Here is a 26,705-nt window from a genome sequence, read left to right as displayed (position 1 = left end):
GCAGCTCAAAGTGGCCGGATACTGGGAGCTGGTGAATACAGAGGTCGGAGGAGCGGCACGCTGAGTGCCCCTTAGCTAGATGACGTACATTTGTACTTGATCCAGCCTGTCCGTGCAGCCCTGCTGCAGTAAATGTACTGTGGGTGGGTGGCAACCGATTAATTAACGTATCAATAAATATATCAGTTTCTACTATTCTACAGCATGCATGAGAATGACCCCAAGTATCGGTATGAAACCATAGCCTGCTGAAGGAACTAAGGGGTCTATTTATAGAAAATTTGGTTGACGAGCATTCATCCAGCATTAAACATTCTAACACTATTTTACCATAGTGACTTCCTATGATAACCAGCTCCATCCAGTGGACACAATGGTATATTTTTCCTGAAATATCTTAGTAAAAAAAAAAAATCACAATACTGCATTATGGCCACTATATGGAACCAAGAAAATCAGTGTATGAAATAAAATATGGCCAAACCTTGTCACAGCTGGGTGAATGTTGGTCACATTTGTTCAACTAATTTATTTAAAAAAATAGACCTCTAAGTGTTTGTGAAATCTTACACCACAAAATGTACTCGGCCAATGAAAGATAATGACTCCATTTTTATTTTTCTCCTGCTATCGATGGCCAAACACAGTACAACACTTCATCCATGTCTTTGGTGATCTCTGATCTCCTTATCAACTGTTTCTTCCATGATGAAGATCAGCCATGGAGTATATCTGAGGTGTATATCAGGGTGTGCTTCTTCCCCACATGAGAGCTGTAATGTCCAGCAACATTCATATAGAAGACATTTCCCACACTCAAGGCACTAATACACCTCGAGGGTTGTGAGGGATCCCTGATTGTACAGGAAGACAGGACTTCAGTGAGGAACAATTCCCTCACTCAGGACAGGAAAATGTCTTCTCCCCCGTGTGAGATCTCTGATGTCTGTAAAGATCAAACTTCTGTGAAAAACATTTCCCACACTCAGGACAGGAATACGGCTTCTCCCCCGTGTGAGATCTCTGATGTGTGTAAAGATTGGACTTAGCTGAAAAACATTTCCCACACTCAGGACAGGAAAATGGCTTCTCCCCCTTGTGCAATCTCTGATGTATTTTAAGAGTGGACTGCTGTGAAAAACATTTCTCGCACTCAGGACAGGAGTATGGCTTTTCCCCCGTGTGAGATCTCTGATGTTGGTAAAGATAGGACTTCACTGAAAAACATTTCCCGCACTCAGAACAGGAAAATGGCTTCTCCCCCGTGTGCAATCTCTGATGTATTTTAAGAGTGGACTGCTGTGAAAAACATTTCCCACACTCAGGACAGGAATATGGCTTCTCTCCCGTGTGAGATCGCTGATGTGTGTAAAGATTAGACTTCACTGAAAAACATTTCCCGCACTCAGGACAGGAATACAGCTTATCTCCCGCGTGAGACCTCTGATGTGTGTAAAGAGTGGACTTATCTGAAAAACATTTCCCGCAATCAGTACAGGAAAATGGCTTCTCCCCTGTGTGAGATCTCTGATGTGTGTAAAGAGTGGCCTTCTGTGAAAAACATTTCCCGCACTCAGGACAGGAATACGGCTTCTCCCCTGTGTGAGATCTCTGATGTGTGTAAAGACTGGACTTCTGTGAAAAACATTTCCCGCACTCAGGACACGAATAAGGCTTTTCACCTGTGTGAGATCTCTGATGTATGACAAGTACTGATTTTTGTATAAAACATTTCTCGCACTCAGGACAGGAATACGGCTTCTCTCCTGTATGAGATCTTTTATGCACATTAAGATGGGATTTAGAATGGAAATGCTTCCCGCACTCTGTACAGGAAAAGCTCTTTTCTGTTGGAAGGACGGCCCCGTCCCTCACAGTCTGAGGCTCCTCAGGATAAGAGGAATACGATGGTCCATCTACACTGTGTGGTGCCGGATGGACATTGGAGGTAGTCGGGTTTTCTCCTGGACTATACTGTGTGATGTCCTCATCTTCTACTTTACAGTCTGGAGACAAAGTGAGACAATCCTCTGAGGTTTTCCTCATCTCCCGTCCATCTACTAAAATAGAAATACAAAGATTATTACTAGACATCAGCTGATTGGTTCCCCTAAACCAGGACTCCGCCCACATCAGGCAGCTTTGTCTCTGAGGATCTTACAATTCCCCCCTCAAGGTAACTAGTAAATGGGTCCTCTGATCTCCTACCAGATCATTTCTTTATTCATGGACCTTAGTCAGAGAGTGAGGAAACAACGAGAACTGTCTTTTATAGGAGTGACAGTGATGAGGGGATTATAGGACGAGTGTCCCCCTCCCCCTCTATCACTCATTGCCATCTTCCCAACACAAGAAGTCCTGCACTTCCTTATTTAGTCCATGATTTAGTCATGAATAACAGCGGGGCTGAGCCCCACCAGAGGTCAGAGAGTGAGGATGGGGGGAGAACAACCAAGATGAAGACTGGACTGATCCTGAAGACCACCGTCATTGGGTTATTGACTCCTCCCACATTATCACTTTCTGTTTAAAGGTCCAAAGTTTGAGGATGTTATCACATTATTATCAACATGTAAATAAGTCTGTGCTCCAATCAAATCATCAGATATAAAATGTCCAGCTCATAGGAAATGGGTATAACAAAAGCGAATACATATTATGTGTATATATATAGCAGTGGGGGGAGGGGAGAGAGCAGAAGTCAGGACTATGTAATGTACAACATATTGTATAAGATACAACAGATAGGACTATATAGTATCAGAATGATGTAATGTACAACATATAATATATAGTGCAGGGGTCAGGAGTATGTAATGTACAAATATAAATGATATAGTGTAAGGGTCAGGACTCCTAATATTGGTATTCAGTGGAAGATGAAATGTTTACAAGAGACATGTTGCAGAGGTCCCACACCGCTCCTCCCATCTCCTGAGACTGCACTCAGTGACTTGGGTCTGAGACTATACAGACATATCCCTCCACCCGGCACAGCCAGCAGACAACAGAGCAAGTAATCCTGGGAGAATTGTTCTGTAAGAGATATTGCTAGAACACACAAAACACATACTCCAGGTGCCTAGGTCTAGTAACACCTATGGTGAAAATCCACATTTTGTTGCCAGCTGAACCCCAGAATCTCCATAAATCCAGTCTAGATACATAAATTGTGTCTGCAGCACAGAGAAGGAAGATTATCCGAGAGAAATACAGGATGGGAACACAGCTCAGGAAAGCGAGTGAGTGAAATATTTGTAAAGCGCACAACGTGAACTGAATCGCCTCAAGGCGCTGCGAAGAGCTTAGTTGTCCATCATCTATAAGAGGAAGATCTTGAGTTTTTTTCCTAAAGGCCAGGTGGTTTTCTTCCAGGCGGATGTTGATTGGTAGAGCATTCCATAGCCGAGGTCCTTGGACAGCGAATCTCCGATCCCCCTTTGATTTGTACTGGGATTTGGGCACGAGGAGGAGGTTTTTGTTAGATGATCGAAGACTGCAGTTTGGTGTGTAATGATTTATTTTCTCAATTAGGTATTGTGGAACGTCTCTATGCACACATTTGTGGGTGAGGCAAAGGGTCTTGAATGTGATCCGATTCTTTACGGTTAGCCAACGTAAGCTCCCCAGGGAAGGGGAGATTGATTTCCAGGGTTTTTTCCCTGTTATCAGCCTTGCCGCCGTGTTTTGGATAAGTTGTAATCGCGCAAGTTGATATTGGGGTAATCCTATATAAAGTGAGTTTGCGTAGTCCAGTCGTGAATTAATGATTGTTCCAACTACCACTGCTTTGTCATTCTTTGGGATAAAGGGGATGAGCCTGCGTAGCAGATGATGAGAACCACTGACTACTGCTCCTATTTGTGCATCCATTGACATTTGTGAGTCAAAAATGACCCAGAGACTCTTGGTCTTTGGGGAGATGGTCTGCCCAAAGATGGCGGATAGCGTCCAGGAGGTCTTGGTTACGGAATTATGGTTCAAGTGTAGGATAAGAAGCTCTGTCTTTGATTCGTTGAGTTTGAGGGAGTTGGTGGTCAACCAGTCTTCTATTAAATTGAGGCAATTTTCTAGTTGTTGGTGAAGGTCTCTTTGTCCGGTGATACGGAAGTAAAGTTGTGTGTCGTCAGCGTACGAGTGGAAGCAGAGGTCTCATAATCTGATGATTTGGAGGAGTGGGTGGATGTATATGTTGAAGAGGACTGGTGACAACGGCGATCCTTGAGGGACTCCACAAGAGACTGCCCGGTATTCAGAGGAGAAAGTGACCAGGGGATTACAAGCTGATATCACCCAGTCCTTGCCCTACTCTGGACCAATCAGTGAGCAGTATGGATGGAGGAATGTATTTAGTGTTAATGACCCACCTGTGCTGATCTCTGTAGGAGTGTCCTCCTCTATAAATGTCCCCGTTATTCCATCCTCCTCCATAGACTGCTGATCATCCCTCACATACCTCTCTTCTTCTTCTGATTTCACCTCAAATTCTATATCCATTGGATCTCCACTCTTAATCAAGAAAATGAGAAAGAATATTATCTGTAAAATATAAGCTTTATTTTTGTGTTATCGCATAAAAATCCACAATTGTCTCCATGACTCTGTTTTATATCCTCCATCCCACCAACCTTGTAGCAGTGAGAGATGGTGTGATCTTCCTGTGTGGAATCCCGGGAATACAGAGGACGGGGACATCTCTCTGGTGGGTTCCTGGTATTTGGTGGCTCCATCATATCCTTGTGTCCTTCTGAAAGCTCCTCCATCACTCCATACTCCTTATCCTCCTCTTTATACTCTTCTTTAACATTTGTATTGTCATCCTTGAGATTTCCACTCTGAATATATAATAAAACATTCATTGTATCAGACACACTTAGGTATAAATCAGAACTACCAATAATTGTCAATCATCTACCTGATGGTGGGGGATGGTGTGATCTTCCTGTGTGGAATCCCGGGAATACAGAGGACGGGGACATCTCTCTGGTGGGTTTCTGTAGCTGGATGACTCCACCATGGTGTCCTGGTAATCATCTTTGTGTTCTTTTAGAAACTCTGACTCCTTCATCACCCCATCCTCATCATCCTCCTCTTTTATCTCTTCTTTAACTTTAGAATCTCTCAGGTTTCCACTCTGAATATATAATAAAAATGACATCAATGGTAACAATGCAGATAATGTACAGATCCTAATGATACTATCAGTGATTGTTCCTCATCTACCTGATGATGGTGGGGGATGGTGTGACCTTCCTGTGTGGAATCCCGGGAATACAGAGGACAGGGACATCTCTCTGGTGGGTTCCCATTACTGGATCCATCTGTAGGAAACACACACACTGACTGAATACATTGTTTCTATGTGTTTATCAGATGATGGGGGATCTAGGTGGAGCCTCCGTACTGCTCTCTCCTTTACAATAAAGTCTCCTCTTACCCGGTGATGTGAGGGGCGGCTGATTGTCCATCATGACGTCCTTGTAGAGATCCTTGTGTCCTTCTAAATACTCCCACTCCTCCATGGAGAAATAGACAGTGACATCCTGACACCTTATAGGAACCTGACACACACAATGATACAGTCACCATCCAGACACATCCCTTGTCTGTTACTGGATAATGTCCCAGAATTCCCAGAATCCTCCTCACCTCTCCTCCATCATCTCTCTGGTGACTTCTAGAATCTTCTTTGTATTTCTCTATTCTATCAGGGAGGGAGGTGGAGGCAATGTGATGGTCATGTGATCTCCAGACTTCACAGGAGGAAAACTCTAGATCTGAACACAAATTTCAAAAATCAAATGATATTCCCAGAATCCTCCTCACCTCATCATTCAGGTCTCCATTTTATTAAAGCCCCACTTCAGAATGAGATATAATTTACCCACACAGGACCCCCACACTCTGCAGATTAGAATCTTGTAGCAGGTATTCTGATGCCATTACATACAACGCAGGACCAACAGTCCCTCTTTGCTAGTGAGGATGCCAAGGGTCTGCCCACATCCTAACAGCATCAGAAAAAAAACCTTAGTTAGACTTACCGATAACAGTATTTCTAGGAATCTTTCAGGACAGCACCCGGAGCGAGTGCAGCTCCACCCAATTTCCCAGGAAGTACTGCAGTCACCACTTTAAAGTCCAGACACTTCCACCATGGCCTCAGCTGTTATCGAGTACCTCCAGCCATGCTCGAATATATAAATATAAACATATATATAAATATAAACAAAGCATAGCAATAATGCCACAGTAAAAATCTCAATCAAGGAAGGGTCAAGGTGCTGTCCTGAAAGACTCCTCAAAATACTGTTACTGGTAAGCCTGGTAAGGTTTCCCAAATCGTCTTTCCAGTAAGTACTGGAGATAAGAAAGTACTTACTCTGGGGTGGGACCACCACCAGCGGGACTTTCCCGATGAAAGATTGCTCAGTGGCTGAAAGCAAAGTCCATCACTATAGTGACGGGTGAAAGTGGAGAAACTCATCCAGGCCCACAAAAGGTCCTACTTTCAGGGCCCTATAAGCTTCTTTAATGGCCATCCAAAGCCATCTTCCTATTGTGTTTTTAGAAGCTCTGCAACCTTTACGTGGCCCTGAGAACAGTATAAACCGAGAGATGGATTTACTAAACCCCTTTTTAACCTCAAGGTAATGTAACAAGCATCTTCTCACATCCAAACTTTGAAACACCCTTTCCTTAGGACAGGACGGTGATGGACAGAAAGTTGGCAGAATTATCTCCTGGGATCTATGGAAAAAAAAAAAAAAGAGACCTTTGTCAAAAAACCTGGGTCTGTCCTCAGAACTACTACTAAAAAAAGGTTCAATAATAGATAAGGCCTGAAGCTCGCTGACCTTTCTAGCCCAAGTAACTGCCACTAATAGAACTAGTTTTCAAGACTAATCCTTAATCGTAGTGTCCTCCGGTGGTCCAAAGGGCCTTTTAGTCAAACCCTGTAAAACCACCAACAAATCCTATTTAGGAAAGAATTTAAACAGCACTGGTCTGGCTTTGGCCAGTGCCGTAAAGAACCTAATGATCAAAGGGTCCTGAGAGAACTGTCCCTCTAAAAATACTGACAAAGCGCCCACCCGAACCTTTAAGGTACCGGCCACCAAACCCTTCTCCATTCAATTCAGAATGCAGGACATGGGATGCAGGGTACCGGAGTAGGGTGCAGGTCACCACAGGACATGGTATACAGGAGAAGGGTGCACAGAACACAGGATATGGAGTGCAAGGGATGGGCACATGCAAAATGCAGGGCATGGGGTGCAGAACGTAGAACATGGAGTGCAAGGCGCAGGGCAAGTGGTGCAGGCTGCAGAATGTAGGACAAGGGGTAGAGCGTACTGGAGAAGGTTGCAGGTAACCACAGGACATGGGATGCAGGAAAAGGGTGGTGTGCAGTACATGGGGTGCAGGGTGCAGAACACAGGACATGGGGTGCAGTGTGTAGAATACATGACATGGGGAGCAAGGTGTAGAACATAGAACATGGGGTGCAAGGTGCAGGACCCAAGAAGGATAAAGGTAAAGATCACTACAGAACATGGAATGCAGGAGAAGGTTGCAGAACACAGGGTATAGGGTGGTATTAAGTAGGAGAAGGGTGCAGGGTGCCAGAGAAGGGTGTAGATCACTGCAGGACATGGGATGCAGGAGAAGGGTGCAGAATGCTGGACATGGGGTGCAGGGTGCCGAACGAAGAACATGGGGGACAAGGTGCAGGGCAAGTAGTGTAGAATGTAGAAAGCAGGACATGGGGTACAGGGGAACAGAGAAGGGTGTAGGTCAGCACAGGACATGGCATGCAGGAAAATAGTACAGTGTGCAGAATATGGGGTGCAGGGTAACGCAGAAGGGTGCAGCTCACCGCAGGGGTGCAGAATGCAGGACCTGGGGAACAGGGTGCAGAATATATAATATTGGGGTGCAAGGTGCAGGACATGTGGTGCAGGGGAAAGGTACAGTGTGCAGAATATAGGACATGGGGTAGAGAGCGCCGAACGTAGAACATGGGGTGAAAGGCGCAGGGTACAGGGTCAGAGAAGGGTGAAGGTCACCGCAGGACATGGGATGCAGAAGAAGGGTGCAGAACACAGGACAGTAATGTAATCCCCCCCGTGTCCTCCGGCATGTCCTGTACATCTCCCCCCAGCAGTGTGTGAGAGCAGAGTGTATGGAGAGGACATCTTGTGTACATAAAGCAGCATGACCCTCCCTGGCTGGTCTCTTAGCTGGCTGCTTTGCAGGCTTGTCCTGGTTACTCCTGTAAGGACTCTGTAGTCCTGTTTCTCAGCACCTTGTGGGGATCTTTGTGGCAGTGCCGAGGTGGCACCATGTTGGAGATTCAATCCCGCTCCTTCCTCTCTGTTCTGCCGGAGGGCTCTGCAGGGACACAGGCAGCTGTGGGTGGAATCAGGAGCCGATGGTGACAGTAATGCAGCAGTGGAAAGGAGAAAGATCGGCAGCGGGAGCTCAGTGAGATGAGTCCTCTCATGCCGCTGTCCTGTCCAGTCCACCCCTGACTTCACAGGTCAGGTGCCATCATCTACTCCTCCTCCCCTTCGAGCCACATTCCTGTCTAAATAATGTGTCCGGGTTTCAGGCAGAAACATTATTCAGACCAACAGTGAAAATGGGCTGACAAGAGCCCAGGGGCCAGGACGCCATTTCTAGTCACCATGGTGACCATAGAAACATGGAAATTCAGCTGGTTCAGCAGGGATCGGTCACATTTCCATCCATGTGTGGTCACTGCTGGATAAAAGTCACTCTATTCCCCCATCCCCCTCCAATGTGTGGATGGGGGAATCACTTCAGTTTTTACCTCTCATCCCGCTGGCTAAACTATAAAACTGAACCATGTATGGCCAGATTTGGAGGGAAGATATATTCATCATCAACTGATCCCCCTGAAGGGGTTAATCTACATATTACCTCCTCTGCCATCAGATCCAGCAACGTCTCCTCTCCATGTCCTTCCAAATGGAATGTCCTTTGTATTCTCTGTATCTGACATCACTTCCTGTCTGCACCTGACATCACTTCCTGTCTTCCATAGAGACTTCCTGTCTGGGTAGAAGTGAGATCACCACCTTGTGGAGATCAGAGGAACTGCAGCCATGAGAAACATCTCGTAATGTGAACACGGCCTTGTGCTGTGTGTGTATGTACTGTATATCCTTATAGATGGGTCATCTCCACTCCCACCAAGGGGGATAGAAATATATTACTGCTCGGGGGGAAGACATTTTGGCCCCTTTGATTTTGCAGTAAAATTGATGTCAGATTTAGTCATGTAGAACATCTGTTATATGGATACAAAGATCCCCAGCCGAGAGTAAAGGGTGGAATTGGCTCCTGATCCCCAGATTTGGCCAATTATGTCCCCAATATAAATAGAATAAAACCCGCGCTATGTGTAACAACTCAAATACCTACAGAAATAACTTATACCGGACTGCTGCTGTAACAAAGGTAAGTGTTCCCTTTATCAACTAGAAGAGCATTATGTGTCACAGCGCTGTCCTATTGTGTGTGCACATAAATCATCACAAATACACTACAATATGTGGAGAAATTCATATATAAAGTGCTAGGAGCTCAAATAATATTCTCTGCAGGTCTACTGCTTCCACTTTACACCTACTTCACTGATCTTATGGTGTTTTCAATAAATTAGGTAAACTGATCCATGTGCAAATTCATATACAACATAAAGTGCTTTGTGTTTAAGATGCTGTTCCCTGCAGATCCACTGCTTCCGTTTTACACTTACTTCTTTATTCTTATAATATTTGCTGCTATATTGAATAAACTAAAAACCTGTGCAAATTCATAGAAACTTACAATATTTGGTGCTCAATATAGTGTTCTGTGCAAGTCCACTGCTTCCACTTTGCATCCTCTTAAAAAAACTACTTTTTAAATCTTATAATATTTGCTGCTATAATAAAGTAAAAATCTGTGCAAATTCATGTAATCATACAATATTGTGTACTCAATATAGTGTTCTCTGTAAGTCCACTGCTTCCACTTTGCATCTACTTCAACAAACTTATTTTGCTAAAAAACAAATAGACCAATCAGTGAAAAGTTGATAAGGTGTAAAGTTCTCGGTGCTCCAAACTGTGGCAGCTGTAGTGTAGCCACGCCTTCTTCCACCTATTACACACGTGATGGTGAGGGCGCCCCCTTAGTGGTGATCTTTATTGATTTGTGGAATTTTTCCACAAAAATCTGTTTGTTGAAGTCAATGTAAAGTGGAAGCAGTGGACTTGCAGAGAACACTATATTGAGCACTAAATATTGTATGATTACATGGATTTGCACAGATTTTTACTTTATTTAATAAAGCAGGAAACCTTATAACTTTAGCAATGTAGTTGCCGCTAGTAACAAACAATCCACCAATTCACCCCACTGCCAGACTTCATACATCACTTCCAGAGACAATGAACGTAACCGGGTGACCATGCCCTGGGGAAGCCATGGGGAACCCCCCCGTGGCGTCAAAGGGGGTGGGGTCACCCGGTTACGTCACCGGGTGTCCCCGCCCTCAGTTATATAAGAACTGTCAAAGAGAAGACACATCACTCGGTGGGAGCCTCCCATGGAGGCAGATCGGTTGCGGCTTTTTTTTTTTTCAGTCCGTCGGGTGCCATGAACTTACATGGTGGGACATTTTTATTTTTTATTTTTTTTTTTAAAAAGGATTTGTCCCAAGCTATCTCTTGTCTTTGTAACCCTTTTGACACTTTTTTGTGAAATGGTAGGGGTACATTTGTACCCCATTACTAACTCACACAGGGGGGGGGCAGGATCTGGGGATCCCCTTGTTAAGGGGGGCTTTCAGATTCTGATAAGCCCCCTGCTCACAGACCCCTACCACCACCGGGCAAGGGTTGTGGGGATGAGGCCTTTGTCCCCATCAACATGGGGACAAGGTGCTTTGGGGGCTACCCCAAAGCACCCTCCCCATGTTGAGGGCATGTGGCCTGGTACGGTTCGGGGGTGGGGAGCTCAGTCGTCGTCCCCTCTTTTCCTGCGGCCTGCCAGGTTGCATGCTCGGATAAGGGTCTGGTATGGATTTTGGGGGGACCCCACGCCATTTTTTTTAACTTGGCACAGGTTTCCCCCCTAATTTCAGGTCTGGTATGGATTTTGGGGGACCCCCACACAATTTTTTTGGGTTCGGGGTTCCCCTTTAATATTCGTACCAGACCCAAAGGCACTGGTAATGGACTGTGGAGAAATCCCATGCTCTTTTTTTCAAAGGTTTTATCTGTATTGCCAACACTGACAATTCATTGTAGCCGCGAGTAGTTTTAAATGACTTTTTCTCCTTTAGGAATATCATTTCGCTCTCAGACAGTTCTAAACACGGGAAACATGCGCCACTTTACAGGCATACTATAGACACCCCCCAGGTACGAAATTTAAAGGAATATTTCACTTTTATTGTTTCACTTTAAGCCTTATTAAAATCACTGCTCTGGCCATTTTTCAAACTTTTTTTGCATTGATCCATGTCCCCTGGGGCAGGACCCGGGTCCCCAAACACTAAATAAATAAATAAATAAATGAAGGTTTCGAATTTGTTTGATGACTTTGAGGGGTCAAATTTCAAGCCGTGGTTCAATGCATGCTTTTCTTCTGTCCTAATGGTAACGGTGCTGAAATGAAAAAGACCAGAATCTTTCAGACCCGCCTTCTTTTTTAAGGCAGATCCACCTCCCCTCGGTCACCCCTTTTGGATCTATTCGAACCAGTTGCAATTGCCTGGAGTTCAGGGGAAGAAACACCAGTTTCTGAAGCTATGCTGACCCTACCCTGTCCGCCACCTGTTGGGGACTTAGGACAGTGATGTTCCCACACTCCTAACTGCTGCAGGCTGAGGGGCCCCCACCGCAGGATTCACCACCCTGACAAAGCTCTGCGCCATCCAGCTAGGTGTTCCTGTGTCAACTCCCAGGTGTCTGTGAGAGAAAACCGCTCTGTTCGGAGCCTCAGGGATCAGCGCTGGGCATGAAAAACGTGCTAGGCTACAACAAAATGGCCGCTGAGCGTCCAGTATGAAGGACATATCACAGGGAAAATGGCCGCCAAACTACAGAAAAATGATTCCTTACCATGCTTCTCCCTGGTCACACCAAACATGGCCGCCAAAGCACTGTATACACAGAGGGACAGTGAAATACAGGCAGAGAAAATGGCAGCAGACAGCACTACAGCGATCAGCAGAAACAGACCTCCAGACACCCAGGGGAGAGACAACAGACACAGCCCCCACCCAAGGTGAGAGCCCCCCAGGGGGCCTCTGTCTGTGGCAAACACACTGCTCAGCAGCCCATGCAGCATCCCCCATAGGGGGAGGGAAGATAGGGACAGGGAGAGAAGAGAGGGACTCCCGAATCGACCTCCTGGGGAATGCCCAGTTGCTCAGCCCCACCAAGGCAGGGAGAGCTGTACTTACCAGTCCGGACGAGCTGGGGAACATTCCATCACAGACCCATCCTCCGATCAGTATGGGGTGGCTGCTGCCCGGTCATATGTGTGCCAGGAAGCATTGCGCTCACCGGCCACCCCTGGAGCCCGAGAGGCATGTTGTGACCAACCCAGCGCGGAGCTCTGGTCTGCACACGCTCGCTGGCCAGGCTGGGGAGACTACAAGGATATGGGTATCCAGCATGTCACCCAGCCGGCTGTTGATAGCAGATCACAGGATCTTAATCTTGCGCAAAAAGGCAAACTTCTGCAGAAAAATCCATGGACCGATGGGCCCGCAGGGTTAATAGGTCCTTCTCCTTCACTAGGCAGAAAAAACTGAGGCTGCAGGAGGCAGGCTGGGGGGTTGTTACTGAAGGGACCGCCCCTTGGGCTGAACTAGAAAGTTCTGCTTTTTGTACATGTTAACATGTTCTGCCTAGTCCTCTTCTGAAGGTGGCGTAACAACCCGATAGTCTAAAGTAAAGGAGCTGTGTCAGTCAGTGAACGTAAGAGAAAACTTTATATTGTTTCCAACAATACTGGGCTAGCTGCTGTATGTAGGATCTTTGTACTAACCCTAGCACAATAGATTTGTGTTTTTTGATATCCGTCTTCTGCCCTATGAAATGATCTCTCGGATATGTAATACGGGTACAACTCATCCATGTGGACAAAAATAACCACTGAAGGACGAGCCCCATATATAACCATAGCCACAAAATACTTCTCTCTTAATCAAGACTGCATCGCAACAAGGTATGGGGTGAGATATGCCTTGTATATATACCTCAGGGGGGGTCTGTGTGATGTTTAGGCAATTTTTAGTGTATGAGTATGATCTCAGGTATTAGTTTGAAGACGTGTCTGATGAAGGAGACTAAGGGGTCTACTTATAGAAAATTCATGGGATGAATGTGACAAACATTCATCCAGCCATTACATAGTTTGGCCATAATGTAGCAAAGTGATTTCCTATGATGGTCAGCTCCATCTAGTGATCATAATGGGGTATTTTTCCTGACATACCGCCATTAGTAAAAATAGCACAATACTGAATGATGACCACTAGATGGAGCCAAGGAAATCAGTGTATGAAATAAAATACGACCAATATTCATCTTGCCTGGGTGAATGCAGCTCACATTTGTTCAACAAATTTTTTTTTAAATAGAACTTCAAGTGTTTGTGAAATCTTACACCACAAAATGTACTCAGCCAATGAAAGGTAATGACTCCATTTTTATTTTTCTACTGCTATCAATGGCCAACACAGTACAACACTTCATCCATGTCTTTGGTGATCTCCTTATGAACTGTTTCTTCCATGATGAAGATCAGCCATGGATTATATCTGAGGTGTATATCAGGGTGTGCTTCTTCCCCACATGAGAGCTGTGATGTCCAGCAACATTCATATAGAAGACATTTCCCGCACTCAAGGCACTAATACACCTCGAGGGTTGTGTGGGATCCCTGATGTACAGGAAGACTGGACTTCAGAGGAACATTTCCCTCACTCAGGACAGGAATACGGCTTCTCCCCTGTGTGAGATCTCTGATGTCTGTAAAGATTGGACTTCGCTGAAAAACATTTCCCACACTCAGGACAGGAATACGGCTTCTGCCCCGTGTGAGATCTCTGATGTGTGTAAAGATGGGACTTTTGTGAAAAACATTTCCCGCACTCAGGACAGGAATGCAACTTCTGCCCCATGTGAGAGCTCTGATGTCTGTAAAGATTGGACTTCTGTGAAAAATATTTCCCACACTCAGGACAGGAATACAGCTTCTCCCCTGTGTGAGATCTCTGATGTGTGCAAAGCTCGGCCTTCACTGAAAAACATTTTCCACACACAGGACAGGAATATGGATTCTCACCTGTGTGAGATCTCTGATGTGTGTGAAGATAGGACTTCACTGAAAAACATTTCCCGCACTCAGGACAGGAATACGGCTTCTCCCCCATGTGAGATCTCTGATGTGTGTAAAGATTGGACTTTGCTGAAAAACATTTTCCACACTCAGGACAGGAATACGGCTTTTCACCAGTGTGAGACCTCTGATGTATGACAAGGTCTGATTTTTGTATAAAACATTTCCCACACTCAGGACAGGAATATGGCTTCTGTCCCGTGTGAGATCTCTGATGTGTGTAAAGATGAGACTTCACTGAAAAAGATTTCCCGCACACAGGACAGGAATACGGCTTCTCTCCCGTGTGAGATCTTTTATGCACATTAAGATGGTATTTAGAATGGAAACACTTCCCGCACTCTGTACAGGAAAATCTCTTCTCTGTTGGAAGGACGTCCCGCACAGTCTGAGGTTCCTCAGGATAAGAGGAATACGATGGTCCATCTACACTGTGTGGTGCCGGATGGACATTTGAGGTAGTCGGGTTTTCTCCTGGACTATACTGTGTGATGTCCTCATCTTCTACTTTACAGTCTGGAGACAAAGTGAGACAATCCTCTGAGGTTTTCCTCATCTCCCGTCCATCTACTAAAATAGAAATACAAAGATTATTACTAGACATGAGCTGATTTGTTCCCCTAAACTAGGACCCCGACCACTTTTGTCTCGGAGGATCTTACTATTCCCTCCTCAAGGTACAGTAACTAGTAAACGGGTCCTCTGTAGGGCTGCAACCAATGATTATTTTCATAATTGATTAGTTGACTGATTATTGTTTTGATGGATCGACTAGTTGGATAAAAAAATAAAAATGTTGGTGTATAATTTAGTTAATATACTTGAATATCTATATACAGCAGTAAATATAAATCTCCAGATATATAGTTGGATATTTAATCCACTCTGAGAATAACAGACAGATAGATGTATTATTAGAGGGAGAATCTGCTACATATCAGAATCAGAGATCAATATTATTAAAATGTAAGAAAGCCCTAACGCTGTTTTGCAGATTTTCTGACTTTTTTGTAAGCAACAGCTTGAGAAGCCAGTGTGTATGATGGGTCCACAATGGAGTGCACTGGTAAGAAGATTAGAGAATTTTTTGGATAAATTCTGGTGTCTCTTCCACAGACTTTGGATAGAAGTAACAGGTGTGGAAAAATTGGTCTTTGGGTGTCGGTGGCGCCTTCACACCGCAAACCTTTAGAAATACTCTCGATGAAAGCATGAATTGGTCTTGCTGTTAAAAATTAAATTGATATGCACCTGTCAAACAGGTGTGGAAAAACTGGTCTTTGTGTGTTAACTGTGCCTATGAAACCTGCACCAAAAAAATTCTTCCAGATGAAATCAACACCCACAACACTAGGCAGCCTAGCAATCCCGCAGAAATTCCACACCCCAAAAACACTTTAGGGGCTTCATAGCTGTTGGTAATCCAGGACTGATTCATTTTGATAAGTGTCAGACGGTCCACGGAGTCTGTGGACAGACACATTCTTTTATCAGTAACAAAACATCCAGCAGCACTGAATGCACGTTCAGAAAGCACGCTGGATGCAGGGCAGCCCAGCAGCTCCATTCGATACTGGGCAAGTTCTGGCCACTGGTTTATTTTCATGACCCAGTAAGCCAGTGGATCTTTGACTGGAAAGCTCTCCATCTCTGTTGGAGCGCCGATTGCTCTCCCTGTCAGCATGAACTGAGAAAAGCCGTTTACCGGCGGGAAGTGGTTAAATATCATGCTTTGGGGTCCCCTTAGTCTGCCTGTAAAGTTGCGCATTTGTGTGATGTGTAAAACAGTGCTGCAGCAAAATGACCTTTTTAAAGGAAGCAATGTCATTTAAACTTGCACACAGTTGTAATGTATTGCCGGCTCCTGGCAATATAGATTAAAAATCAAGGAAAAAAAATTGCAGTGGGTTCCTCCCTCAAATCCATTATATATAAATATTGATATTGCTACGTTAGACTATTGGTCATTAAGGCTGATCTCCGGCGTGTGCGCACAGCCCACGTGCAGAGCCTGCCAGGAAGGCGGCACTGCACTATTCACAGGCAGCGAAACATTGTCCTGATGTGCGGCTGCAGAGATCGGGAAATGTCTCTCTGCATGTGATTAGCGCAGCGCAGTGCCGTGCCGACTTCCTGTCCTGATGGGCTCTGCACATGGGGTGTGCAAACACACCTGAGGTCATCCTTATTGGTCATTATGACAAAAGATTAAAGAGTAAAATTAAGAGATTTTATATTTTATTTATTTTTACTACTTTTTTCTCCTTAGATCCTGGACCTCTATGGTCTTGTCCTCTCTCTGTCCCCTTGGGTGTCAGCCTAGGGCCCAGCGGCTACCCGTCAAGATGGGGGGGGGGGGACATGTATATTACACATCTCCAAAAACCTTATACAGTGATATATGGTAAAATAATATCCCCTGAAAATTCACTGTAGATGCCCCAGTAGAAGGGCTTTAGTCCGAAACATGTCGGGTTTGTAACTCACTCGATTTTTTTGATACCACGCTGTGATTTTCATATGCACCTACCGGATGGGTGACTGTGCATTTTTATCTTTAGTTTTATTTTTTAATAAAAGATCCTTTGGAAGCCTTTTTTTTTTCCTCTTTTTTATGATGCTGTGTGTGTGTGTGTGTCCATCAGTTGTGGTAAGCGTACCTTATCTATTTACTACTACATAAGGATTGTCACTGATGATATGTGGATGGATACAGTTCTCTCGGCATAACAACACTTTTAAAGGGCAGCACTTCTTTACCCATTCTGATGGGGGGGCAGCAGTTTCCACCTATCCAGATAGAACTCAATTACTTCCCAGGGGAGAATGTACACGTCTATATGTGCTCACTGATTTAGCTTGTTTTTATCAGCGCTTTTTATGCGATCACATATTTGGATATATATGTATATTGGGCCCGAAGGCACTTTCTTTATCGCAGGCTTAAAGAGCTGAGACCCCTTTTTTTTTTTCACTGTAATGGACTATATTATGTAGTTATACACTTGAATTTACTGTCCGGTGTGAACACTGGTGTTGACGCAGTATTTTTATTTTTATTTGGAATTTTACAATTTCAGGGAATATTATTTTACCATATATCACTGTATAAGGTTTTTTGAGATTGTTTGTTTAGAGCTGTATTTTATTTATAATATTTTTTTTGCCATACAATTATACTAGGTTGTTGATGCTAGCTGCTGATTTAATATTTTTTCACTTTCATATTACACATCTCCCTTTAAATAGCACCTGCAATCTTTACGGCTGCCATTGCAGGAAGCTCTAACCTTGGCGGCGGCGTTCTGTGATCGCCACCAGATGGGGATGGTGCTGCGTGCATGCGCAGTGTGATCCCCACATTTGTGGGGAGTTCATGCGCTGCGCATGCACGTTAGCTCCTCTCCAGTCATGTTAGTTACGTTGGAGGAGACGGAAGAGTCCAGGGGAGTATTGCCTTCCGGAACGCTGAGGTGGCCACGGAGTGAGAGTAAACCTATGACCAAATACTATACACCGGTTATCATTTAAAGCATTTATAAACGTGGGTCAAAGATGAGGTGCTCTCTATCGGAGTTCTCTAGCTGATCCCTGATGTGAGCCCACTGACATGTTTTCTCAGATTCTTGGGTGGGAACAGACATTCACAGACTGTTCTGCTGCCTGGCTGCATGATTGCTACTTTATTTACTTAGTAATTTATTATAATTTTCTTTCTACTCACACATGGCACTTGCATGTTCCTGATCTGAACACACAGACACTGTGTATCTAATTGCGGATATCACAGTGCCTGAATAATTCCTGCAAAACAATTAGGTATTTATTATTGTAGCGCCAGCTCCTGACGAGCACGCGCTATGTCTTTTGAAAGTTAAGGTTCAGGTACAATTGTTCTAAATTTGGACCTCAGCATTAGTCTGACTGGACTATAGAATGTTCAGCCTGGCCACCAGGGGCACTGTCTCTTCTGGCAGGCATGGAACCACAGTCTAGTTGAGTGCTTTAAAGCGGAGGTCCACCCTAAAGTGGACCTTCCGCTCATTGGAATCCTCCCCCCTCCGGCGCCACAATTGGCACCTTTCAGGGGGAATGGGGTGCAGGTACCTGTACAGTACAAGTATCTGCACCCACTTCCGGGATAGCTCTCTGCGGAAAGGGGCGTAGATTACGCCCCTTTCCGAAAGTCCCCCGCTGCCTGCTGGGAAACACACAGATCCCAGAGGCAGCGGGTCCATCCTTATTGCGCAGCGCGACTCGCGCATGCGCAGTAGGGAACCGGGAAATGAAGCCGAAAGGCTCCACTTCCTGATTCCCATACCCAAGATGGCAGCGGCAGCACCCGAGAGACGATCGAGAGATCGGCTTCGGGTGCCGACATCGCGGGCGCGCTGGGCGGGTAAGTGTCCTTATTTTAAAAGTCAGCAGCTGCAGTATTTGTAGCTGCTGGCTTTTAAAAAAAAACAAAAAACGGCGGAACTCCCGGCGGACTCCCGCTTTAAGTTACTCTCTTTCGGAGTCCGCCCAGTGGGAGTGTCACTCTTGCTGTGCTTTCTGGGAGAGGGTACTTGAGATGCGGATGTCACGTGGTTTGGGGTTCCAGGTCCAGAAGGATGTTCTGACTTCATGGTCCTGGTCCTCCTTACCAGCCCCCAGGAAGGCTATGGCCTGGGATGCGGATCCACCCGACTTGTTGTTTCGGGGCTAGCCTGAGGCAAGGAAACTAAAGCAGGATTCCAAGGTGGTCCAGTGCCGTCTCCGGTAGTTGGAGAGGCCCAGTAACTTCATAGCTATCCAGGGGAGGATTCTTCAGAAGAAGACTACGTACGGGTTGGTTTCTTAGCAAGAGTCTGGAAGGGCTGAAGTACCTAAGAGAATCTGGTCTCATGGACATCGCCAAGGTGACTGAAAGATCCAGGTATCACACGGGTGTTCCATAAGTGTTCGTTTCCTGAAATCTACAACACCGTCTGTGGTAGAGACGTATTTCTGTATGTTCTACAACAGGGATATGCAATTAGCGGACCTCCAGCTGTTGCAAAACTACAAGTCCCATGAGGCATAGCAAGACTGACAGCCACAAGCATGACACCCAGAGACAGAGGCATGATGGAACTTGTAGTTTTGCAACAGCTGGAGGTCCGCTAATTGCATATCCCTGCTCTACAACAACGTCTGTGGCAGAGACTTTTTCCTGAGTAAAGCACCTTGTTGGTTGCTAGGCCTTGTGAGAGAGGGACTGTCCAACTTGAGGAACATCCACGTGTGAATGGCTATTCTCTGGATTTAGTCAAAGTAAGCAAGTCCTTCATTATTGACTTTGACATTAAGAGTACCTGAGCTTCTTCCCTAACCCTCTGATCCTATTTTGAGAGACTGTTCGTTGTCTACGTTTTGCAAATAAAAATCCCTTTATGCAGATCTGTCGTCAGTCTCTGAGCTTACTGTAGGGTTGCCACCTGTCCAGGATTCACCCAGACAGTTCGGGTTTGGAATCATGCGTCCGGGTTTCAGACTGCCAGAAACCCGGAACACATTAGTTAGACTGGACTATGGCTTCCCAGCAGGGTTGCTGACTGCAGTTGTCTAAGCTGAAAGTGTCTGTTACACTCTTTCACACTGCTCAAAGCCAGCACTAACAATCCACCCCCAAACACACACACAGACGGGAGAGGAGAGAGGGCTCGAGCAGCACCTCTTCCCCCCCACCCCTACCCCTCTGGGTCTGCTCACACTCCAATCCCTGGTGCTCTGCCTCAGAAAAGGAAAGATGGGGCCGAAAAAATTTGAATTCAGCTGCCTCAGATACATCTGGATGAGAGATGCTGACTGCCAAGGGGTGAGTGAGCTCACCATCCATCCCTGTCTGTGACTGAAGTCTCCCCCCTTCTCTCTCCTGCCTCTAAGTGAGTACACTAAGGTAAATCAGGGTTCTCAGAGCACCCCTTACATCAGATTTCCCCTTTAAACCAGAGGCCACAGTGTTCCCCCTTACATTAGAATCCTCTCCGTACATCAAAGTTCTCAGTGTTCCCCCCTTACAGCAGGGTTCCCAGAGCATCCCTTATGTTAGAGTCCCCAGAGTTCTCCCTCACATCAGAGTCTGCAGAGTCCCCCCTTACAGTGAAAGGGAACTCTGCGAGTTCAGATGTAAAAAGGGGAACTCTGTGGGCTCTGATGTAAAGGGGGACTCTTGTGCTTAACTTAATTTGATTAGAAATGTAATTTAATAGCAAAGTATGTGTATAGTTTTTAGTATAAAAAAAAAAAAATTGGCGTGCTACGCTAAAGTGTTCGGGTTTGACTTGAACAAAAGGTGGCAACCCTAGCTTACTGGGCCATCTACCATGGGAACCCCCTAGACACAGACTGAGGAGAAGGTGGTAATGGTACGCCCAATCAAACCAGCAGCTCCTTCAGGGGGTTAGTGCTACGTTATTATTGATTAAGTTTTTCATTTTCACACTATTTAGTACTTACTTTGTTCTTATTGCGTCTGGCAGTCTGTATTTTGCACATGCTGCTAGGGATGGCCCCTCCCAGTGGGAGTAAACCTATGACCAAATGTTATATGGGTATAAGAGGAAGTGCTTTCCATCCGAGTTCCTCAGCTGATCCCTGATGTGAGCACACAGACATGTTTTCTCAGACTCTTGGGTAAGAACAGACACCAGCAGACTGCTTTGCTCCTCGTTTTTTCATAATTATACACTTGCACTTTTAGACCCCTTTCACACTGGGGCGTTTTTCAGGCGTTTTTCATGCGCTTTAGCGTTAAAAAAAGCGCCTGAAAGAAGCTGCAACTGCAATCCCAATGTAAAAGCCCGAGTGCTTTCACACTGAGGCGCTGCGCTGGAAGAGCGTCAAGAAAAGTCCTGCAAGCAGCTTCTTTGCAGCGCTTTTGGAGCGGTGAATACAACGCTCCTAAAACGCCCCTTCCCATTGAAATCAATGGGAAGCGCTTGTAAAACGCCCGAAAAACGCCTGAAAAACGCTATTGGTAGCAGCGTTTTGTGGGCGCTTTTAACCCTTTATTTGGCCACTAGCAGGGGTTAAAAGCGCCCCATTAACGCTTGAAAAACGCTGGTAAAGCGCTGCTAGTTTAAGCGGCGCTTTACGAGCGTTTTTCGGGCGCTGACATTTCACATTGGGACTGCAGATGAGGCTTCTTTCAAGCGCTTTACAGGCGTTTTTTTTAACGATAAAGCGCTTGAAAAACGCCTGAAAAACGCCCCAGTGTGAAAGGGGTCTTACTATTTGATTCAGTTTATTATTAATTATATAATATGAGATTTAGGAAATAACTATAATTAATCTTATCCGGAGGGGATCCCAATATACTTTGAGATCCTTCCTTGCTAAGAAATAAAAAAAAAATTAGGAATGTCGCCCTTTACCTTATCAGCACCATCTTTTGCTATAGTTAATTTCTATGACCCATGTTATAATAGCAATCAAATATATATACAGCTGACTAATTACAATAATTTTCGGGTGGTTTGGTCTCTGAGCTTCCCCCTATACGGGGGTATACTAACCTGTGACCACTTGCAAGCCTCATGGGCCGGGGCTGTTCTCCCCTTGGCGTGGAGGTGAGTGCAATTCCCAAGCAGGGTTCAGGATCATCATTGGGGGGGGGGGAAGTCTCTGGAAAAGCGAGCCGTCTTGGTGGAAGGGGTAAATATAGTGTGTTTGCCAAGTCTAATATATGATTACTTATAAAGGAATGTGTTTACATATGATATATTGTAATATTGATATCTGTCCTTTTTGATGTATTTATAGAAATGTAAGAACCCCCTGAAGAAGACCATAACCTCGAGGGTCGAAATGCATTGGGACATTTTATAAACATCGGATAGTATAATTATAATTCATCAATACTGTGAGGGAGTACCCTCTGATGTATATTGTTTATCAGTTATATCACATGGTATTATCTACTGTTTGCTTCCCCTCTCAGTCCAAACTGTCTCGCATTGTGTACACCAGAGCTCATATTTTAACCTTTGTATCACATTGATGTCCAATGAATAAAATTAATATATTTTTTATGGAAAAAATATTTTTTGAATCCTGTTTGCTGCTAAAAAGCCACATGGGGAATTTTCCACTTCCGTTAAAACTCCCTCAAATCCATACCAGACCCTTATCTGAGCATACAGCCTGGAGGACAGGATGGGGGGGGGGGGGGGGGGGGGGGGGAGGGGGGGCGAGCGAGCACACCCCTTCCTGAACCATACCAGGCCACATGCCCTCAACATGGGGAGGATGCTTTGGGGTCCCCCAAAGCACCTTTTCCCCCCCATGTTGATGGAGACAAGGGCCTCTTCCTGACAACCCTGGCCATTAGTTGGCGGGGGTCTGCAGGTGGGGGGGGCTAATCGAATCTGAAAGCCCCCTTTAACAAGGGGGCCCCCAGATCCCGCCCCCCCCCCATGTGAATGGGTATCAGGTACATTCACCAAAAAAAGTTTCAAAACGTAAAAAAAACACAAACACAATCTACTTTTTTTTTTTAAATAAAGGAATTGTCAAAAACTAAGTCCAGCCATCAATCACGCCACCGATGGACACCAAAAATAGAAAATAAATAAAAATTCTGCTTCTGTGGGAGGCCTCCTGACGACTGCTGTCCTTTTGGCTTTGACAGCTGTTATATAGGCAAGGGCGGGCCACCCGCTGATGTAACTGGATGACCCTGCCCCCTCTGACATCATATGACATCAGAAAGATACAGGGTCACTCAGTTACGTTACAGGGTGGCCCCACCCTTGCCTATATAACAGCTTTCACAGCCAAGAGACAGCAGTCACCGGGAGACCTCCCATTGAGGTGGAGCTTTTTTTTTTTTTTTTTTTCTACTTTTCGGGTCCGTCAGGTGGCATTGATTGAGGATGGATGGACATTGACAATTCCTTTGTTAAAAAAAAGTGTCCAGCAAACTGTTGTGGTTTTAATTTTTGACAACTTTTGATGAATGGGTAGGGGTATGTACCCATTTACATGGGGGGCTGGGATCTGGGGGCCCCCTTATTAACTGCTTAAGGACCGCTGTGCACAATCACGTGCCTGTACGTGATTCTTTAAGTGCCCAGCCGTGGGTTGGGAGCACGCCGCCGCCGGTGCGCTCCTGACCCGGTCCTGAGCTCTGTGACCGTGGCCACAGGACCAGTGTACCCGATCAGCTCTGTGACCCGATCGCGGGACACCAGCGGTGAAGAACGAGGAGAGGTCTGTGTAAACAAACATCTCCCTGCGCTTCCTACTGTGGCTGTCTCCGATCGTCTGTTCCCTTTTCTAGGGAAGGACAATCAGTGACATCACATGCCAGGCCACGCCCCCCTACAATAAAAAAAAAACACATAACGTCATACATAACACCTACACTGCCCCCTAATGGTTAACTCGGTCACTGCCAGTGTCATTTACACAGGAATCAGTGCATTTAAATAGCACTGATTGCTGTATAAATGACAATGGTCCCAAAAATGTGTCAAAAATGTCCGATGTGTCCACCATAATGTTGCAGTCACAATAAAAAAAAATAAAAAAAATCGCCGCCATTACTAGTAAAAAAAAAAATATTTATAAAAATTCTATAAAACTATCCCCTATTTTGTAAATGCTATAACTTACCAAACCAATCAATAATCGCTAATTGCGATTTTTTTTTGTTTTTACCAAAAATATGTAGAAGAATACGTATCGGCCTAAATTGAGGAAAACATTTTTTTTATATTTTTTGGGGGATATTTATTATAGCAAAAAGTAAAAAATATTGAATTATTTTCAAAATTGTCGCTCTATTTTTGTTTATAGCGCAAAAAATAAAAACCGGAGAGGTGATCAAATACCACCAAAAGAAAGCTCTATTTGTGGGGAAAATACTGCGCCAATTTTGTTTGGGAGGCACGTCACACGACCGTGCAATTGTCAGTTAAAGCGACGCAGTGGCGAATCGCAAAAAGGGCCCTGGTCCTTTGGCTGCAAATTGGTCCGGGGCTTAAGTGGTTAAAGAGCGCTTCCAGATTTCGATAACCCGCCTGCTCACAGACCCCAACAACCAATGGCCAGGGTTGCCAGAAAGAGGCTCTTGTTCCCATCAACATGACAAGGTGCTTTTGGGGGGGGGGGGGGGCCCAGGCTGCTTGTTCAGATAAGGGTCTGGGATAAATTTTGGGGTGTCCCCACGGCATTTAAAAAAAATAATAATAATTTTGCCATGCAGTTCCCCTTAAAATCCATACCAGAACTAAAGGACCTGATATGGATTTTAGGGGGGACCCTGTGACGTTTTTTTTCCTAATTCTGTCATAGAGTTCCCTTTAACCACTTCAATGCACTGTATTATATACTGTACACTGAATGCACTGTGTGTATATATGTGTGCGTGATAGAGATAGATATATATATATATATATATATATATATATATATACACACTGCCTGCACGCCACTAACCAACCTGCCTAATCTAGCGCAAGTTCTCGCAGTCTCCTCCATGTATCACATTACATATGACCACTGTGCAAGCAGCCTTATATAGTGTGGGGTGTGAACTTAGCCCCCTGAGCCATGATTGGCCAAAGGCACCCTGCCTTTGGCCAATCATGGCTCTCTTAGCAGATCGCGCTGTGACTGTCCAAAGCATGGTTTGGTCAATCAGCAGCCGTCAATGCACTGTGATCTCGCAGTGCATTATGGGGTACTCCGCGGCACTCAAATTTGCCACGAACAAACACCCAATGTTCGAGTCAAACTTACGTTCAATTCGAACATCAGGACCATCCTTACTGTTTGATGTATGTCTTCCTCTGCTTCAGTGCCTCCAAAACTGCAAGAATCCTCCTCCTCTCTCTCTCTCTCGTGTGTTCTGTGGTGTAGAAACCATGGTGTCTGCATAAAATGGGCCTTGAGAGGAAAGGAAGTCCTCCTCTTCCTCCTGCTGCTCTGCCTCAAGTGCCCTGTCCATAATGCCACACAGAGTCTGCTGCAGGAGGAATACAACATGGATTGTGTCACCGATACATGCCTTGTCACGGCTCACCATCCTTGTGGCCTCCTCAAAATGGTGACAGTACAGTGCATGCATCCTTTATGAGCAGCCATTGGCGTGGGGAGAAAAAGCTAAGCTGGCCTGAGCCTGTCGCTATGCTGTACTCACACAGGTACTTGTTGACGGCCCTCTGCTGCATATGTGGCTGCTGCAGCATTGTCAAAGTCGAGTTCCACCTGGTGGGCATGTCACAAATCAGGTTCCCCCTGAATTTCAGCCAACCGAGCACTGGCTGTGTATGACCGCCTAAAATGGTTACAGACTCTTCTGGCCTGTTTTAGTAGATCTTTCAACCCTGGGTACCTATTTAGGAAATGCTGCACCACCAAATTGAGGACATGTCTAAGGGCAGAAAGGAGGTTTGTGTCATTATCGCACACCACCATGAACCACCTCTGGGCCTGCCCCTGCAGAGCTGCAAGAATCTCTGCTACAGTGTGGTTCCTGTCCCCTAGACACACCAGCTGAAGCACTGCATGGTACCTTTTAGCCTGACTCATTGAATAGCCCCTTGAAGGCTTAGGGGGTACTTGTGGTCATAGGACAAGTCAGCAGAAGAGGAGGTAGAGCTGACAAACCTGGCATCATTACCACTAGCTGTATGGAGACGTGGGAGCAGAACAACCTGCAGCTCTGAGCCCTGTCCTGCGTCCTTCCGAGTTGCAGGCAGTTTGTTTTGAAAGAAATATAACCCCTGACCATGCTTGATGGACCACGTATCAGCAGTAACGTGGACTTTGTGGCTGAATGCCTTGCCCAACGATGACACAACATTGCCTTCCACGTGATGGTACAAAGCAGGAATGGCCTTATGTGAAAAGAAATAGTGACTAGGAACCTGCCATTGTGGTACAGCACATTCACAGAAGGGAGCAGAATCCATTAGACGGAAAGGCAGGAGTTACAGAGCCAGCAACTTTAACAAGCTTGCATTTAAACGCTGGGCATGTGGTTGGCAGTGGCTGTATTTTTTTTTCCTGCAGCAGATGGGGCAGAGACATTTACATGGGTCACCCTGCGTTATACCATGATCCCAGTCAGTTGAGGCTGCTGAGAGGTCATGAGGTATAGCGGGGTAGACTGAGGTGAGTAAGTAAGAGGAACAGAATTGTGCCCCTTTTGTGTGACTTTCAGGTGCTCTTGCCAATGAGCTGAATGCCTTGTCAAGCATGTGATACCCAAATGGGTGGTGTTTTTGCTACGCTTGATGTGCTCG

General features: G+C 45.4%; 2 protein-coding genes across 2 annotated transcripts in view; one reads left to right on the top strand and one right to left on the bottom strand.

Moving 5' to 3' along the window:
• LOC143989807 (uncharacterized) overlaps positions 1–26,705 on the top strand; it is a 117,891-nt gene that overhangs the window by 47,912 nt on the left and 43,274 nt on the right. The window lies entirely within an intron of this gene.
• LOC143989917 (uncharacterized) overlaps positions 593–26,705 on the bottom strand; it is a 34,049-nt gene continuing 7,936 nt past the window's right edge. The window contains 2 exon segments of the mRNA XM_077490190.1: positions 593–1,840; positions 14,031–15,000. Of these exon segments, the coding sequence (XP_077346316.1) occupies positions 817–1,840; positions 14,031–15,000 (1,994 nt within the window). The 3' untranslated portion in view covers positions 593–816.

Source organism: Lithobates pipiens, unplaced genomic scaffold (assembly GCF_037356315.1).
Source record: "Lithobates pipiens isolate NorthernLeopardFrog02 unplaced genomic scaffold, aLitPip1_a1.2 Scaffold_18, whole genome shotgun sequence".
Classification (NCBI taxonomy): Eukaryota; Metazoa; Chordata; class Amphibia; order Anura; family Ranidae; genus Lithobates; species Lithobates pipiens.
The sequence above is the reverse complement of the archived record's forward strand: the minus strand, read 5'-3'. Positions and strand labels throughout refer to the sequence as shown.